The sequence below is a fragment of the Acipenser ruthenus genome, chromosome 9 (genome assembly GCF_902713425.1).
Source record: "Acipenser ruthenus chromosome 9, fAciRut3.2 maternal haplotype, whole genome shotgun sequence".
Lineage (NCBI taxonomy): Eukaryota > Metazoa > Chordata > Actinopteri > Acipenseriformes > Acipenseridae > Acipenser > Acipenser ruthenus.
In genome coordinates this window covers 16,771,884-16,786,550 of record NC_081197.1, presented here as the reverse complement: position 1 = coordinate 16,786,550, position 14,667 = coordinate 16,771,884, and the positions used below count along the sequence as shown (strand labels likewise).

Genomic DNA, 14,667 nt, shown 5'->3' with positions numbered 1-14,667 from the left:
TAGATCTAGATTAGAGTTGAGTACCACTGCATCAGGGACTACTGATATTCTGGTCCATACTTAATCCAGGCTGGTGGTAGCTTCTGACCAGCCTCTAAACTACAGATGGTGATACATCTGGATCCAGATGTTGCTTCTTTCAAATAGATCATTTTAGTTTATAACTTGCTACACCATTCTGTATATTTCAAGACAGTCTTGTTCTAAACTTGCTAAATTGTTCAACAATTTACATTCTTCAGAAATGGATGGTTTAAGGATACCTATAAAACCTGCTGGATTGTGGATCTCCAGGACCAGGGTTGGCCACCCCTGTTCTATTGCAAAATCTAGTCTCATTTTCATATCTATATGGGTATTATTAGTTTTCTTTGGTGGCTGCTTTTCAATGTAAACCACATTGCTATAACCTCATTTGAATGATCCTATTACTGTCTGTGCAATTCTTTTAGAAGTGATGGTAAATAGATATTCCCTTGATAACACAACACTCCTTGCAAAGGGGTTCAAATGTTCCCTGTAATGCTGCAATATCTGTTGCACTGCACCCATATGAATATTGAGTTTTTCCACAAAATATTCCTTTGACTACATACAGTATGTCTTTTTTTACACCGGTTAAACCACAGTTCTTAATTTGTTTCAGTGGTTGCTTCCACATTATTTCTAAAGCGATTAGCAGATAAATAGTTACTAATCCCAATTTCTACCAGATTTCAAAGAAATACCTGCTACAAAGGAAAGGAAAATTCATAAAATGTAGGAATTACTAAATTCTGAACAATAAATTGCTTTTCAACAAAATAGGAGTTAATAAAAGATCGGAGAAATGCTTTAAAAATACTGTATATGCTGTTTAAACAATCTCGTTTTTATTAGGCTGCAAATGTCTTTCTTTTTTAAAGCTATATTCAAACAAGAATAGTGATGCCTATGTATTACTATTCTGCAGGAATTAAGAAATAATTTTGGATGCTGATGAATTTGGTTTTCGAGAACTTTTTTTTTAATGGGAAAAAATAATATGTATAAATATATGAGACTGGAATTGTTTCTACTGTATGCTTCGTTCACTATTTGCTAAATATTGCAGCAATTTGGTAATAAATAAAGCTTGTTGTGGCAATAGTTCATCCAAAGCTACCCTACTTCGCTGAGAGTCAGGATGAAATAGCAGAGTTTGGGAACATAGCTGAGGAAGTGAAAACCGCTGCGCCTGCAGACTACAACGGAGAGACAGAAAAGGAAATATAACCCATATTATCAACCTTTGAAGCTCATTTCTTCAAGACAACGGAAGAGTCACAAGACATTTCACATATTCAGTTTAAGAACAGGAACATTATCTGGCTTTTGTGGCGTTAAAAAACGAGAGTTCATTTTAGGAAAAGCTGAGCTGAAAATGTGTGTTTGAGGAGAAGCGGAAGCTTTTTTTTTTTCTTTCCAGAAGTTGGTGAGCATATTTCTTCATTGTGCTTTTTAGGACAGACTGTTGTTCAATAAAATTGATTAACGTTGCAAATGAATGTGCAATAAGAGCTTTGCATTTAAACACCGGGATTAACATTAGAATTGTAGTATCACGGACCAAATACTTACTGTACCAAAAGTGACTACAGTAGTCAGTACTGTATATGTATTTTATTGAATGGAATGCATTGCATGCATAATGTAAGCTGTTACTTATACTACTTTTTCGGTTTTTAATTAGGTGTTTGTAAATTATTTGTGAATTATTTTTCCAAATAGAGAAAAGGGCGTGTTAGTTTTGTTACTTGATTCTATTTAAAAGCCACTATATAAAAAACGGGGTTAGATTATTCATTGTTACCTCAAAAGTTAGGCTTGCTTAATGGGTGACCTGTAACAACATCAAATTTATTATTTAGATAGTATCTCACTCTCTTGTCAGTGCTAAACTATTTCCACTAGTTTTTACTGCACATAAACAAAGCCTAAAATTATTAATATTGTAAATGTAGATTAAAGAGAAACACTTTCTAGGTAACCAGATATGGTTTGTTGATTTACTGAAGGCTATAACTCCTTTATTAGGAGAATGTGCTCTACAGGCAATGGATATGGTATGTGGTTATGTTTTGGTGGTATCTGGCAGACTTGCAAGCTTTTACAAAGGGAACCTCCTTTGGTGTGAATGCTTCCATGCAATTTTTTAAACAGATTAAGATGCATCTTAATGATGCTGTTGAAGTCAGAGCACATGAATGTGAGAATATCAGCAATGGCATTGTATATACATAGTTTGTATATACTTTGACTAAGGCTGAACTACATGTAGCTGAGACAGCAAAAACGCAGCTCAGTATGCATGAATGAATGCATAGGAAGTTGTTCCCACAAAAGACTTTTAAAACTTCTGCACTGTTTCCTATTGCTGTCTGCAGTGTGCCACTTACTTATCTTTAAAACACTGTTAAGTTTCTTATTATGAACTTCCATCAAAATGTTTTGTGCTATTGTTCAAGAGAATATCCTGAAGAGATGTACAAGTCAGTTATATGGATGTGGTACCACCCAATGAACACCATGGTTGTTTAGCAAACTGCCCTTTCAAGTAAAACGTCTGTTATGACAGGTGATGATGACATCACCACAATGTATGTGACATACTAAGAGTTAAATTACTGTGTCAGAGTGCTGGAAACACTGATAAGACACCAAGCTACTGTATATCCAGGATACTGGTATTTATCCAGAAATTATATTTTTACAAGTAGCTAATGTTTGGAGGAAGGCCCCACCGAAATGTATGTAAACTTTAACTGTTGTAAATATCTGTGGAATTATTTTGTACCAGCTTCCCAGTAAAATATGTTAACAGTGCTGTCACATTGACCAAACAGAATGTAACATACTACAAAGAACTTCCTGAAAATATCATGTGTTAAATGTGAGCCTAACCTGTACTGTTTTCACAGCACTAGTGGTTTTAAAGAGAAAGTAAAAACATAAAACCTTTGTCACTGGCAAGATGGCATCTGTGAGATACGATCCTGGGTCAGATACCAAAGAAGTTAATGGGTGAGTTAGCAGCTTTGCAACATTACTGTATAATTAGCTTGATTAAATATTAACTCGGATGGTCTTCTAATCTGAGTTACCATTACCCGTTCCCCCTCAAATACTGCCCCTAGTGGATGTAAGAAATATCACATGGGTCACAGGGCATTTTTGAGTTTTAAAGTCACCAGGATGTGATGAGAAAAAAATGCTGTACAAAGTGATTCTAAACAACAACAAGAATATTTTATAGCTGCACCAATTTGCACCTGAACTGCTTATTTTTTGCTGACTGATATTTACTGCAGCTTTGTTACCTCTTTTCTAGCTTCAGTATAGAAGAGAAGGTTGAGGCAAACATACACATTGATGATGGTAAAATGGAGAGCAGTGAAACAGACACAATGTATCAGTAAGTATGTTGTTACTATCAAACACAGGTAAAGCAGAAGTCATTTTAAAGTAAAATTGCAGTACATGAAAAATGCAGAACCCATTGATTGTGTGACTGACATGTATAGCAGAACATGTACTAAATCTGACTCAGGACACAAATAAATCACTTTGATGGTCTCATGTTACATTAATCCATATCAAACAGCTACTGGTACCACACCATCTGGAACAGTTTGCCTGTTTGAGAGAAGCCAAGGACTGAATATCAGGGGGTACACAGGTGAGGATTTAGATGCACTCACTGAGCTATGAAGTGAGGCTCCTGATTAGCCACAGTCTTATGTAATAGTGAATAGCACTGTGTTTTAGGTAAGTTATTATAATATGATTCTTTTCTCCTTTAAAGTGGACTCTGGTGAAGTGTGGACCAGGACTAAAAAAAACATATAATCAATGCAGTGCCTTTATGCTGTTTCATTCTAGTTTTAATACACTGTCCTTATTGAACCTACAGACAAATCAGAAAGATGATTGCTCCCTTTGTGATGTCATTTGGATTTCGGTAAGTTTTTTGTAAGATTACCACAGTAAAGGGTATTTATGAATCTCATGTTTGTTTGTTTTTTTTGTCATCTAGAGCTATTGTCTTAACCTGGGTAACTTGCACAGAAATGTTGGCGTTTCATGTGCTTTCCCCAGGCTTGTACCTTGCATTTACATTGCATGACCACAATTTGATGTGATTTACAATGCTTTACTGTTCTTTCACTAAGATTCTGTTGTGAATTGCTACAGTTTGTTTTGTTTTGCTTCTATCATGATGTAGATGCATTCTTGAATTGTTAAAGTTATCAGTTCAACAAGAGCTTGATTGGTCTGTGAATTATCACCATTAAAATGTGTACCAGAAACCCATCTGCCAACAAAAGCTTTCAGAAAATGGTATATGTGCTAAACAAATCTGTGATATACCTTGTTGAGCCAGTGCCAAGGCAATCTGCGACAACTGCAGGTTGCAGACAGGGAATCTGATTTTCACTTTTGAGTATTTAAAACCATATTTAAATGGGCTTTAATTGGGTAACCAGTTTTTATCATAATACGTTACTTAAAAAATAAATAGATATCACGATCGCTGTTTACAAAAGTAACATTGATTCATAATAGTTATCGAACATTATTAAAGGTTAATAACTTATTTATCTCCATTTCGAGTCTAACCTTAATCTAACAAAACATCTGGGGTGTAGTAATCAGAGGATAACTCTTGTTGTAGACAAACCAACTCTGAATAATCATTTGTTATTTTTTGTAACTAAAACAGATCAATTTAGCACAGTAAGAAGCGATGAATCTGAACAATGTGTGAAATATTTCTTGGAATTGATGTTTAAAAATGTCCTGTTACTCTTTTTTTTTTAAATGGATACATGAATGAATCACAGCGATGCCCTGTCTACAGATTCCAGATTGAAGTGTATAATACAAGCAACAACAAAAAAATACAAATTGTATTTGTATTCTCTTGTAGGATTTTTGGTATGCTGCTTATAATTGTTGATATCACCGTGGTCATTGTCAACCTTGTCACCTTGTCAAACAATGCCAGTATCTTTGAGGGGATTTCTCTGGGGATTTCTTTCTTCTTCCTTGCTGATGTGCTATTGAGAGTCTACGTGGAAGGGTAAGCTAAAGGCAAAAGGAATTCATTTTGTGGGCTTAGTTGATCCCTCAGCAGACTGATAAGTCCCATATATTTACTGTGGTAAAAGCCTTTGCTAAAACTATCCACATTTTTGTATTCCCACCCCAATTCCACCAAAACAGGTGAAGTGTATTATTATTATTTGTTTATTTAGCAGACGCCTTTATCCAAGGCGACTTACACCACACAGCCTCCTATCCTTGACAACAGGGAAATAGTAGTGATGACCTTCTTACATTTTTACTTCACAAATACTAAAAACTACTCACAGTGTTGTGATGAAAAACATGGTAATTCCTTTGCACTGGTTCCTCAGGTTTTGAGAATATAGCCATTAGGGAACAAAAAGACAATACTACTAGGTTACCATTATAATATCATTGCTTAACCTTGAGGTACCATGAGTAGATTGCAGAATATACATTTTTGGTACAACACTGCAGTTGAAAAGTTGGTAATGTTTTATATTAAGGTGCTACTTATTAATATTTTCTAAATGTGTTAAATATATAATATATGCTTAATAACTATGTAATAGATTGTTAATAAAACATTATAGATGGTTTATAACCATGCAATAGCCATAGACGGACTTACAGTTTTATAAAGGACACAGTTTTTAGCCACCTATTGTACTCTGGGATGTTTAAACATAATTTTGTCTATGGCTATTGCATGGTTATATACCATATATAATGCTTTATTAACAATCTATTACATAGTTATTAAGCATATATTATATTTTTATAAATGCACCTTAATATAAAGTGTTAATGAAAAGTTTCTGCAAGTTTCATCACAATGAAAGCTGGAACAGTGACTGTTAAGTTAATAATGCAAAGAGGAAAATCAGTTTGAAATCATATTCTGTGTTGCATGAAAATGATGATGAGCGGGGATTAATTGATCTTGTGCTACATGTGTTCCAGGTTCAATGCCTACTTCAATTCTAAGCTGAACATTGTCGATGCCTGTATTGTTTTCGTCACCCTGATCATCGCTATGGTGTTTGCCCTTTCCGATGTCTCTGGGGTAGCACTCATTCCCAGGTATGTGACCATTATATAAATATATAGTACCCTTCAATAAGCATCGGCATACCCTGGCTGTGAATGTTAAGTTCACTGAATAGAAAAAGTAGCATAATGCAGCATCTATGCTATGGGAATTGCATTTTGATTGCTGACAGTAATGTAGTATGCGGTGATACATTGATGTTATGGTGCTTGTAACCCTCATTGCTGGAATGAAGAAACATGTTTTTTATTTAAATTCCACAGCCTTTAGTCACACTGACTTATCACAACGAGAGACGTGTTTTGCCACCTGTTGTAGAAGAAAAAAAACAGCTTTAGAGTGGATTGGGCAGAACTGACACCAAAGTTTATGGCAGCATGCCTGAGTGAAAGAAACATTTAGCTGTACCACAGAGCCTGTTACAATGAATTCAAAACATGTGTCCTTTCTAGCGAGGAAATGCTTCTGGAAAGGGCTGTTTGCTCTGTTTTATAGCAATATTGTGGGTCTCTTGTTAGTACCTTGATCCTCACTTCACCACAATAAGCCTTGAGAAATATTTTCAAAAAACAATTTTTACTGGAATATTTAGGAAGCATGGTAAATAATGATGGAAGCAGAAACAACAAAGTATATTATATCCTTTATTCAAACATTTTTAAAGATGTTTTAAATAAAGTTCATTAAGTGCAGTTCATTAAATCTTTTTCAACTATTTTTGTTGTATGAAAAGGAAGATGTATCTCTTTAACTATCAGAGTTTTGCTGCATTTACGGTCCTATCAGAAAAGCTGAATGGATTTCGCCAGGAGCAAAATAGAAAACCAAGCATGAAATGTAAGCCTGATCGAAACATAACGTACACTGATGTTCCACCAGGTCAAGCAGACCCCAACAGCACCAGACCCTGCAAAGCTCTGTCCATAAAAACATGCTGGTGGCCAGGCTAAACTGTTTCTTTTCCATGTTTTTTCTAGGATGTTATCCTTCCTGAGGGCAATGAGGGTCTTCATCCTTATTAGGATCGTCAGGATTGCCTCTCAAAGGAAGCACCTTGAAAAGGCCACCCGACAAATGGTGAGTACCCACCGCACCTGCCATGCCAGATACAGCAAGGCAAGCAGAACAGAATGTTCCACAAGTGCAACTGCAGTGAAAAGGGGAGTACACCGAATCAAAGCGTAGTTAGTAATTACTCATTTGACTGCGGTTCAACTGTGTGCAATGTCCTATTGCATGCATTCCCATGTGTCAAAAAGGAGACAAAAAAGAAGAAAGAGAAGAGTGACACAATCAGAATGTTCCTTGGTTCCATGTAATAAAGAACCAGACAGCAATACTTTCATAATAGCCCTTTATTACAACACTGATTTCATATTTCAGCAGGGCTTTACATATGTCTGCAGTCCACAAGCAGATCACTAGAATACTAGAAATGAACAGTAGTTTGTTGAACATAGTTTGATGCTGTTGCAGGTCTCTGAAAATAAAAGGCGTTATCAGAAGGATGGCTTTGATCTTGACCTCACCTATGTTACCGGTTGGTATAAATTGAAATCTTTTATATGAAAACTGAATGGAGAATTCCTGAAATGTCTGAATCTGCTCAAGTTTATTTATTTATTTATTTTGTTTAAAGATCGCATCATTGCCATGTCTTTCCCGTCTTCTGGAAAGCAGTCTTTTTATAGGAATCCTATTGGGGTAAGTTTTTGTTAAAGACACATACTGTACGTAGTATGACACCTATTTGACATGATTATTTTGCAAAGTGCTAAAAATCGTTCTGAACTGAAGGGATACATGACCATTCGTCAATGTTTAGGAAATGTGAAGGTATTACATGAGCTGTGTCTCAATTTTCACTGTTTTCAGTCATTAGAGTACTCCCATCCAACTATTGGCCAGGCCCAAAGTTGCTTAGCTTCTAAGATATGACTGGAGATTTTGCCAAAGTTTAATACCAATTCACACCTTCTGTGCCATTAACTGAGAAAAAAATCAAACCTGAATAAATCTGAACCTATTCATGTACAGTAATTCTATACTAAATGGTTATTGTATAAATATGAACACTAGAGGGCACTGTAAACCAAGAAGCTAAACCTTATACGTAGAAGGGTGGAAGGTTATTTACAATTACCGTTGTTTTAAGGGTAGGCCTGTGCATGTTTCAAAAGGAAAATCATTTCTTACACCTTTTTTTTTATTCTGTAGGAAGTTGCAAGATTCCTGGATACAAAGCACATGGATCACTACAGAGTGTATAACCTGTGCAGTAAGTACTTTGTTTTGTGTATTTTAAGTAAGGTCTGAGTGACACTGCAGGTCTGGGGTTGTGAACTGTGCTGTTTAGTTTCTCATAGCATTGCTCAGCTGTCAATGAAGCTTGCTCTCTAGGAACCTGGACACCGTAAGTAAGGGAACACTGCATCTCTACTGGATGGAAGTATGCAGTCTTTCAAGTCTAACTTTTGGCAAAACAGGTTTTATTTAATTAATTTTGCAAACCCAGAGCCAGACAACCATGTACACATTGGACTGCAATTCCAAACATAGATAAATACTGTGTATTGTACATTCTATATTAATGTAGAATTCAAGTGATATTAAATTGTACCACCCTTTTTTGACAGGTGAAAAAGGCTACAATCCCAAATTCTTCCATCACAGAGTAGAAAGAATCTTAATTGATGACCATAACGTCCCTGCATTGGAGTAAGCAACTTTTACTGTACTGTTCTTTGGGCAAATGAATAAAGTGGAACTACAAGGAGTGATGTCCCTTAAAGATAAAAAGGCTTTACAATTATTGTCTAATAATTAGGCCCTAGCTATGTATTATACCCAGATAAAAAATAAAAAAGATGAATTAAAGTATTAAAATGGTCTCAATGATCCCTATTGCAACAGCCTTACAATGTGTGTTAAAATGATTCACTACATGATGACAATGTGCACAATCTGATTTGAAATGATTTTACTTATTTTATGTTGGTTCCTTGCCTGTGTCCACCAGGAAGCTTTTGTAAGCAAGGTGTTGCATCTCTGCAGTCGTATCTTGGTTAACAGTGTCAAGATGCTTTAACCAGATTTTCACTCTTTGGCCACACAGAGACATGCTGAAATACACTACAGGTGTTCGAGAGTGGATGGCTGCCGATCCTCGGAACATCGTTGCCATTCATTGCAAAGGTGGTAAAGGTAGGAATCATAATGACAGCTGCAAACCATTCTACAATACGCATCCTGAGACACTGGGAAAATGTTTCCCTTATTTCTTCATTTGACTCCCATGGGTCCCACCTCGGACTACACAAAACATTGCCCTATCTTAAATCCCTCTTCAACACAGCAGACCAGTTAACAAGTCCCAGTCTTGGACATGCCCCTATATCATTATTGTATGACACTGATACTATGTAGTAATGTAGTGGAGTGCTATTCAGAATGTATGCAAATGTCCTAAAAGGGGTAAAATACAATTGAAATGGCATTTTATAGCCATTTGTCCTCTAAGTGGAATTTTAGCTTAGCCGACGGTTCCATCTGGTGGTCCGAATTTGTAATTTCAGCAAGGATCCTATAGCCTGGTGTCAATAAATGTTTATTTTGCAGGTCGAACTGGAACACTAATCTGCGCCTGGCTTATTGACAATGAACAGTGTGCAAATGCAAAGGTATATATATACACACACCCTCTCTTTTTGACAAAAGAAACATGTGCACAGCAGAAAAAAGGTGCTTTTAAGCACACAATGTTTAGTTGTGTTATCCTCAGCAAATCTTTTACTTTGTGAGATGTAAAAGTATTTGCCCCCAGGCTTCACCCTCATCCCCCAACTTTAAAAAACTTTAAGTATATATATATATATCATTGTATTATTATTATTATTTATTTCTTAGCAGACGCCCTTATCCAGGGCGACTTACAATTGTTACAAGATATCACATTATTTTTACATACAATTACCCATTTATACAGTTGGGTTTTTACTGGAGCAATTTAGGTAATGTACCTTGCTCAAGGGTACAGCAGCAGTGTCCCCTACCAGGAATTGAACCCACAACCCTCCAGTCAAGAGTCCAGAGCCCTAACCACTACGCCACACTGCTGCCTATTGATATTGCAATTAGCTGCCTGGTTATTAGTTAGTAGTTTTGTGTTTAGTTAGTACTCCGGGAGGGAGTTAGGATTTTGTTTTGTTTTGTTAATTTTGTGATTCTTTTAATTTAAAGAATTTAACTCATGTCCTCTGCACAAAAACAAACATACAGGTACCGCCCTGTTTAGAATTCAACTCTGTCGTCCGAGTATTATACTTCTTACCAGAAGACTGGTATTCACCATGTTAAATGGTGATAAACAAGCCATTTTGTCACAATATATATAAAATAATTTATTTCAGGTCCTGAAAAAGAATAATTTTTTAATCATTTATACCTTTTGTGTTTTGTGTACATCCAAATAAAATCATTTTTTTCATATATATATATATTTCTTTTTTTTTTCTTAGGAAAGTTTACAGTATTTCGGAGAGCGAAGAACTGACAAAAGTATGAGTTCAAAATTCCAAGGAGTTGAGACCCCGTCCCAGGTAAGAAATATTTAAAGGCTGAAAGCAACAAATACAGTGTACATATCTAGGGCAAGTAACATTTGGGGGGACTTCAGTTTCAGCATGGAAGCCAATGTTAAAACAGCTTTGTACACTGCTGGTATAAAAAGCATTTACATATTTCTGATATAATATCAAGTTTTACCCATGTTGGCTCCAGCTAGCTTCACTAAATAATGCTGGCTACATTGGAGCCACAGTAATGTCAGTCTCATAACCTGTTCTGCTCTATAGACTGCAGTATGTGCAGAACGAGAGCGTCACTGTAGCTTTATGATTACACTATCTTCAGTTTCCTGCTTAAATGTTTGAAATACAACCACATTGTACCAGTACTGCAAACACATAGATAGGAAGGGATTTCACAGCCAGGTGGAAGGACTTCTAATATCAGGAATCGTGTTTGTGTTGTTTATTTAGAGCAGATATGTTGGCTATTATGAAATCTTGAAAAAGAAATACAACAGGCAGCTGCCGCCAAGCAAGAGTTTGAAAATAAGGAGCATAAGAATCCACTCTATAACTGGTAAGTGTAATGATTCAGTTAAGCATTTAGGACCGTTTCACCTGTACCATCTCCTTTAATATTTACTGTTCTGTATGTTTAAGAGTTTCCAAGTATTTGTTTTTTGCAGTTTTTGTTCCTTTGTTTTATTTGAATTTAGAGAATGACTCTAAATATTCATGTTGATAGTTAAATACAAGTTACAATCTTTGAAATCCTTTTTTCAGCGTACGAGATGCTAATGTCTACATAGGGATAGGTTCTCAAAGCTTTTCAAGTCATCATGTGCATGATTTCTTTGTTTTTCTTCAGAAATAAACAACTCATACATTTCATTTAGGACTAGCTGTCTCTAGCAGTTTTAGTATTTTGCTTGGAGTTTTTTCTTGTTATGTGGTGGTGATGGTATTTCATCTGAAGTATGCCAGGGTTTGACCAATTAGAATGGAAAGTCAAATGGATTACCCTTTTTATCTCAAATGTGTTCTCACAGGTGTTGGAAAAAGCAATGGCAGTGATCTCAAGGTGAAGATTATTTTGAAAAAACAAAATGCATTTCAATGTGTTTGTGCTACTCAGGAAAGCTGTAAGGTAAGTAATCACCTTAAGTATTATATAATTAAATATAATTACTTAATTTAAGAATATAATAATAATAATAATAATAATAATAATAATAATAATAATGATGATGTTTAAACATACACTGTGTCATAGAAGGTTAATCTGGTAATAGTCAATTAAATACAGTTACATTGGTAATTACAATTATTAATAAATAAATATGTCCATATATACACTTATACTGTTAAGGAATAACATTTATGTTAAATACTGGCCTAATATGCAGCTGTGTTCAATTTAAATGTGAAATCATGCATTCCCTTCAGTAATGCTGCTCAATCACACTGCTATTAGTTACACATATGATGGTCCCTAAAGTCTTGTAGCCCTTCCCTATACAGCGTGTTCCCGTCTTGCCTTCATTTCGTCTCTCCAGTTTTTCACAGGCTTTCTCGTTTTGTTTCTACAGCTGTTTTTTGATGCTGGTGGTAACGCCGCTGTTATAAGCTTACTTGAGTGTCCTGTTTTATGTGGAGATGTGAAAATCATGTTCGAGTCTAGTGCAGTAAGTGCTGAATATTTGTCCCTGTATACCGTAATGTGTTAGGATGAACCGTGTGACTTAAGGTTATTCTGCACTTTGCTCTCTATTTTTTATATTTTAAAAAAAAATCGATTTTACTCCTGTTTTCTCCAACCCAATTTGAAATGCGTAATTTAAATATCGCCTCAAGACTGCAACCTACTTATCGATCAGGAGAATTAAAGATCAACAGGCAACCACTGTTCACACAGTCAAGCCAGTCACTTATTTTAACTAATGCATGTTACCAAGATATAGCACAAGCCTGGAGCCAATTCTGTCCACTTAAATTAAAACAAGCTACTCAGACTTTCATGATTTAATCCAAAGGCAGGTTTTATGATATGGTAATTTTTCCCATGGGCAATGGTGGCTTACACTCCTTAACCTGATCTAAAAAGAGTATATTGTTTTTTAGGCGGAGTGTTTTGCATTGTATATTGTAAGTTATATTTGTGTTTAATGTCTAGGGACTTCCTAAAGGTTATGAAGACTGTCCGTTCTATTTCTGGTTCAACACTTCTTTCATTGAAAATAACAGGTAAGGTGTATGTATGCTTATGTACCATACAGGCTTCTTGGGCACGGTTTAGCAGGAGAGTTCTTTATTATGACACAGGGACATTTTTGGCAGAAAATACTATTTATAATACTAAAATGCATAGACCCCAATTTTCTTTCAAATCATTTGAAACCCACACATGTACAGTAGTGATATACAAATGTTCCTATATGGATAGTTGATTGAACTGATTCTGAAAAGGACATAATAGGGCATTGATTTGTATACTTGATGTGTGCTACCTCAGTCACATTCTAATACCGTAAGCTGTTGATTTTACTGTTTTGTAGGCTTTACCTGTCCAGAGAGGAACTGGACAACCCCCACAAACCAAAGACATGGAACATCTTCAAGGAGGACTTTGCTGTAGAACTGGCTTTTTGTGATCCATAGCGCTGGAATCTCTGTGCTGTGGAAACACTGGTTACAACAGGTTTCAAATATAAGCATGGCATCTTTGTTCAGATTTGTTCAAATATTTTTTTCAAAGGGTATATATCACATAGTTGATTACCAAAGTCTATATAAGGTTGTCTTACCGGACAGATTTAGTGGTTGAGTGGTTTACTGCTTTCTATTTTTTATGAAACACGGCGCCCAAAACGTTTTCTTCAGCACTGTTTTGTAGCCCATTTTGATGAGTTAAAGCATACTTCCATTTAATTAAACTCTTTTTTTCAGCTGTTATAGGGCAGGTTTGTTTTTCAAAACATTGCTTAATCTGATAATGTTTTTAAACACTAGTCAATAAAGCAGTTGTTAAAAAAAAAACATTCCTTCATGTTTTGTAAATAGGGTTAGCAGTAAATAACAGATTTTCCCTGTATTGTTGTTTTCTTTTGCGTGAATTGTCTGTGCTGAATTAAATGGTGAGGCCTTCCCCTTCAACTATTAGAAAATATACATTTCTTAATTAAAAAAAGCAAAAAACAAAATATTTCCAAACAGTTAATATCTTCAAATGCCAAATGGTTATGGAAACAGGAATGGGAGGACTGGTACCATTAAAATATACATATTTGTGATTGTAACGTAAGTACTGTAGTTGTATAAGAATTATAACACTAAATACTGTGATTACCTAGCCAAAACTATTTTAAAGATAATATTAAGGATTTGTGTGAATTGTGATTTGTAAAATTGATTCTTTTCAATATTCAATAAAAAAAAAAAATGTTCAATATATTTTACACATGGTCCATAGACTTTATACAGACTGTATTTACAAAAATAAAAGGCATTTAGGAAGTGGTAGAGATCTTTTACCAATGTTACTTTTTGCTGTGGTATTCTTTTCATCAGTTAGAAAAGGGTGTAGCGCTGATGAAGATTCTAGCAACGGCTGGTGACCAGCTAGTTGGATATTGGGGCAGATATTTTTGGGCCTATTACTGGGCACCCATCTGATATATAAAATCTCAGACAACAGTCTTGGATACAGAAGCACCTGTCAACCAAGCACGTACCATCAGCCCTCCATCAGTCTGTCTGATCTGCTGTCTTACCTTAGCAGAATCAATAGAACATGACACGCTTATCAAATTACATAGCGATCCAGATACAGTATCATTCCAACGGTGGTACTGTCACAAAAATGAATGTTTGCAATGATGACTGCAGAGCCTGGGACCACATTGCATGTCACACCAACGTCTGCAGCCCCATAGCCTGCACTCGAGTATAGTTTGGATGAAG

At 35.6% G+C, this 14,667-nt stretch overlaps 1 protein-coding gene across 2 annotated transcripts; it reads left to right on the top strand.

Annotated features, from left to right (window-relative positions):
- Positions 1-1,149: 1,149 nt before the first annotated feature.
- LOC117405453 (phosphatidylinositol 3,4,5-trisphosphate 3-phosphatase TPTE2) lies at positions 1,150-14,246 on the top strand. Of its 2 annotated transcripts, none has more exons than XM_059031259.1 (19): positions 1,150-1,453; positions 2,940-3,042; positions 3,350-3,433; positions 3,932-3,979; positions 4,949-5,101; positions 6,052-6,171; positions 7,117-7,216; positions 7,616-7,679; positions 7,779-7,843; positions 8,357-8,417; positions 8,776-8,857; positions 9,255-9,343; positions 9,758-9,819; positions 10,657-10,737; positions 11,179-11,284; positions 11,757-11,854; positions 12,297-12,392; positions 12,881-12,951; positions 13,263-14,246. In XM_059031259.1, the coding sequence occupies exons 2-19, from the start codon at positions 2,993-2,995 to the stop codon at positions 13,363-13,365; spliced, it is 1,533 nt and encodes a 510-aa protein (XP_058887242.1). In that variant the 5' UTR covers positions 1,150-1,453; positions 2,940-2,992; the 3' UTR covers positions 13,366-14,246. The 2 variants fall into 2 exon arrangements, with proteins under 2 accessions (XP_058887242.1, XP_058887243.1); XM_059031260.1 differs by lacking the exon at positions 1,150-1,453 and adding an exon at positions 3,623-3,697 and having other exon boundaries at positions 3,028-3,042.
- The last annotated feature ends 421 nt before the right edge of the window (positions 14,247-14,667 follow it).